Genomic DNA, 3636 nt, shown 5'->3' with positions numbered 1-3636 from the left:
TCCACTCTAACTGAATCTTGCTTGGGAAATATGTATGGTGGCTTTGTTTTAAAACAGTTGACGATATTCGATGGAAAATACCCTCAGATTTGCCGGTAAGTTGAAGTTAATCTGAAATAAATTGTTCCAAAGAAATAGTATAACTTTTCCCAAGCACATTTCGGTTTCACAAGGATGCAACGAGTTTATTTATGTGACAAATGTAAATAATAATTGTGCTAACAACCTGCGCCGAAACGATTTATGTTAAACATTTCAAAAAAGAAGAAATGACCGTCACGTGATCAACAAGGTCATGTGACATCGTAACAAATATGTTTATATATAGCCTTTGGGATCCTCTGTATGAATTGGGCTCACTGAAGTACATAACTTAAAAATAAAACTAAAAATCAACGTTGCAAAAGAGTGTTACTTTTTAAATGCATAATAAGCTCCGGGTAGCCTTAACAGTACTGCGTTTTTTATAATCCACTTCGCGGATTATAAAGCGTAAACTGACCCAAACCAGGTTAAAATCGAATAATTTGGCCAAGAATTAGAGTCATTCCTTAAATAACGTCAAAAAAATTCGACATGCGATATCCAATTCATACTTGATTTCCAGTAGAATAAGGACAAAGATAATTTTCGAAATGTTTGTGAAATTCTTTTCAAAAATTATTTTACATGTTCTCGGACACAATGCATTAGTTATTTTACAATCTTTTAAACTGCATGTATTTGTGATTATGCCTCTACTGTGTTTCAACTTTTTTAAAATATCGGAAAATCTGGTTAAAAAAATTAATGATCTCGCCCATGATTGTTTTGCTATTAAAAAACAGTTGTGGAAAAGGAATGGGAACTTGTTTCCCCCTCTACAAACCATTAACCATAAGGAATGTTTTTCAGTTAAGTGTGAATTATTGGTGTTTGAATCACGTTGACTTGCAAGTAGACTTACTTATCATGAGGCACCAGCGTGTATCATGAAATATGCCTCAATTGAAAGCTATTTTCTTATCACTATTGCAGAAAGAAAACACAGTGTTCCAAACCAATTCAAATATTCAAGAAGATGGTGAGAATTTAATGGACTTTTATTCAGATCGAAATCAAACAGGGAGTGTACATGTAAAAAGACAAATCCACACACATGTGAGTAATAAACCTCATAAATTAAACAGTATGGAAGCTTCAAGTAGTTCAACTCGTTTAGATCACTCAAAGAGACACGTTGGGACACAGGCCAGAGCTAAAATTTTAAAGTGTGATTTATGTGGGAAGACCTTCTCTGCATTAGTAGAAATAAAAGGCTACCCGTGGACACAAACTGACGATGAACCTGGTATTTGTGATGATTGTGAAAAGACTTTCAACCAATCAGGCACCTTACAGAAAAACACGAGGACACACACTGGTAATATACGTTATAAATGCGATTTGTGTGAAAAACCCTTCCCACGATACTATAACTTGAAGGTACATATAAGGATACACACAGGTTATAAACCTTATAAGTGTGATGTATGTGGAAAAGCTTTCATAGAATTCGCAGTTTTAAGAAATCACAGGGATAGACATACCGGTAAGGTAAGAAGACCTCATAAATGTGAAACTTGTGGAAAGTCGTTTCCTGATACAAGCACCTTAAAGGCCCACCTTATGATACATACAGGTGAGAGACCTTATAAATGTGATGTGTGTGGAAAGGCATTCAGACAGCCATGCATCTTGAAAGTCCACATGAGGATACACACAGGTGATAAACCTTATACCTGTGAGGTGTGTAGAAGGTCATTTAGTCACTCAGGGCACTTAACAATCCACAAGAGGCTACATACAGGTGAAAAACCTTACAAATGTGAGATTTGTGGAAAGGGTTATCGTGCCCGAGACCAACTTAAGGATCATTTGTTGATACATACAAGTGACGAAGTTTTTCAATGCGATGTGTGTTTAAAGACATTCGGGAATTCAAAACTTTTAAAAACACATATGAGGAGGCATAAAGATGACAGACCTCATAGATGTGATGTATGTGGAAAAGCTTTCATTTATCCAGGAGAATTACGAAGACACATGAGTGTACATACTGATGATAAACCGTATAAATGTGATCAGTGTTGGAAGACTTTTGGTGATTCGAGTGCCTTAAAGAATCACATGATGATTCACAGGGGGGATAAATCGTATATATGTGAAGTGTGTGGGAAAACATATTACTATTATCAAACCTTAAAGAAGCACATGATGAAACATACGGGTGAAATATGTCAATAATCAAGGCTTGTCATAGTGAAGTGTTTTGTAAACGGATAAAATGAAAAATTCAAAACAGATACTGATGTTTTGCAGTTTAATTAAAATTAGATGTTAGATCTGCTCGCATACTTGCTATGCTAAAATCTTTACAACTTAAAGTGCAAAAAAATATGGATTTCAACTAGAGTATTTTTTTTATTTTTTGCAACATTTTCAAGTGGAAGCAAAATAATGAATATAGAAGCAATGGATTTACAATGCATAAACTTAACAGTCAGTCAGACCCCGTGTCTCACTATACACTGAGCGATGCGCTTTTGCATACTTTCTACCAGACTGTCTATATATATAGTTCTGATCCAAACCCATCCATGTTCCCATAATTGTAACTTTCAGGTCTGTGATATTTTCTGGCTGATTTTTTTCCACACGATATTTCATGATCTGCCCAACATTTTCTATCGGATTTAAATCCGGTGACGCAGCAGGCCAGTCCACTACGTGATTCTGTGTAAACCAGTCACGGGTATACCTTGCAGTGTGCGGTCTAGTGTTGTCCTTTTGTAGTAGATCGTTTGTCAAAGTATTGTAACAATAATTAGGCCGGGAGCATATTTTATTTATTTTCTTTACAAAGGAGCATTATTTTCTTGGAAAGCAGTATTTTTTGTTGTTCATAATGTTTTTAAAACTAATTTTATTCTGGAATTTTATGTGTTTTTCTGTTAAGCAAAGTTTTCTTTCTGTTTGTAGCGAGTTGCGCTTTAAAATGTAATGAAACTCATCTCCGAGTTCTTTTAGATTACAATGGTGGCAAATTCTATCTTGTCTTGCAATTTCAGTTGGTAAATGATGGTTTCAGCACGTCTGCTGTGATTCACGTCAAAAATTTTCTTTCGACCAGATCCTTGACACCGTGTCTCGGACTTCCCTTCAGGAATTTTTTTAAAATTATCATACACAATTGACCTAGGTATGTTTGTTATTTCACAAAATTTTCGCCAAAGTGATTCCGCTTTCTTATGAATTTAGGAGACGTTCTCTGTTGTCAATTTCTGACATCACTGTAATACGAAAATATGTTGTCTGCTAAAAGCATCGTCACGTGACGTCATATGAGAACAATGAAAATAACTCTAAAAGTAGTTCTTTTATTTTTAAATATGAAAATAAAATTTAAAAATTATATATTTAAATAAATATGCATGTGAAAAATATGCATAGAAAAATCCAGGATTTTTTTGCACCTTACTATATGTGAAGTGTGTGGGAAGACATATTATTATCATACCTTACAGATGCACATGGTAAAACACACGGGTGAAACATGTCAATTATAAAGACTTGTCATGGTGAAGCGTCTTGGAAACAGATAGTTTAAATGAAGGA

The 3636-nt window shown here is 34.7% G+C and overlaps 1 protein-coding gene across 1 annotated transcript; it reads left to right on the top strand.

The window, feature by feature from the left end:
• The first annotated feature begins 1170 nt into the window (after nt 1–1170).
• LOC134280092 (zinc finger protein 737-like) lies at nt 1171–2265 on the top strand. The gene has a single exon (XM_062762522.1). It carries the CDS (start codon nt 1171–1173, stop codon nt 2263–2265), a length of 1095 nt encoding a protein of 364 aa, XP_062618506.1.
• The last annotated feature ends 1371 nt before the right edge of the window (nt 2266–3636 follow it).

The sequence above is a fragment of the Saccostrea cucullata genome, unplaced genomic scaffold, assembly GCF_032062105.1.
Source record: "Saccostrea cucullata isolate Sc308-1 unplaced genomic scaffold, CSIRO_AGI_Scuc_v1 ctg1398, whole genome shotgun sequence".
Taxonomy (NCBI): Eukaryota; Metazoa; Mollusca; class Bivalvia; order Ostreida; family Ostreidae; genus Saccostrea; species Saccostrea cuccullata.
The sequence above is the reverse complement of the archived record's forward strand: the minus strand, read 5'-3'. Positions and strand labels throughout refer to the sequence as shown.

Excerpts from the sequence above, each read along its gene's own strand:
- LOC134280092 (XM_062762522.1), top strand. The coding sequence starts at position 1,171 with ATGGAAGCTTCAAGTAGTTCAACTCGTTTAGATCACTCAAAGAGACAC.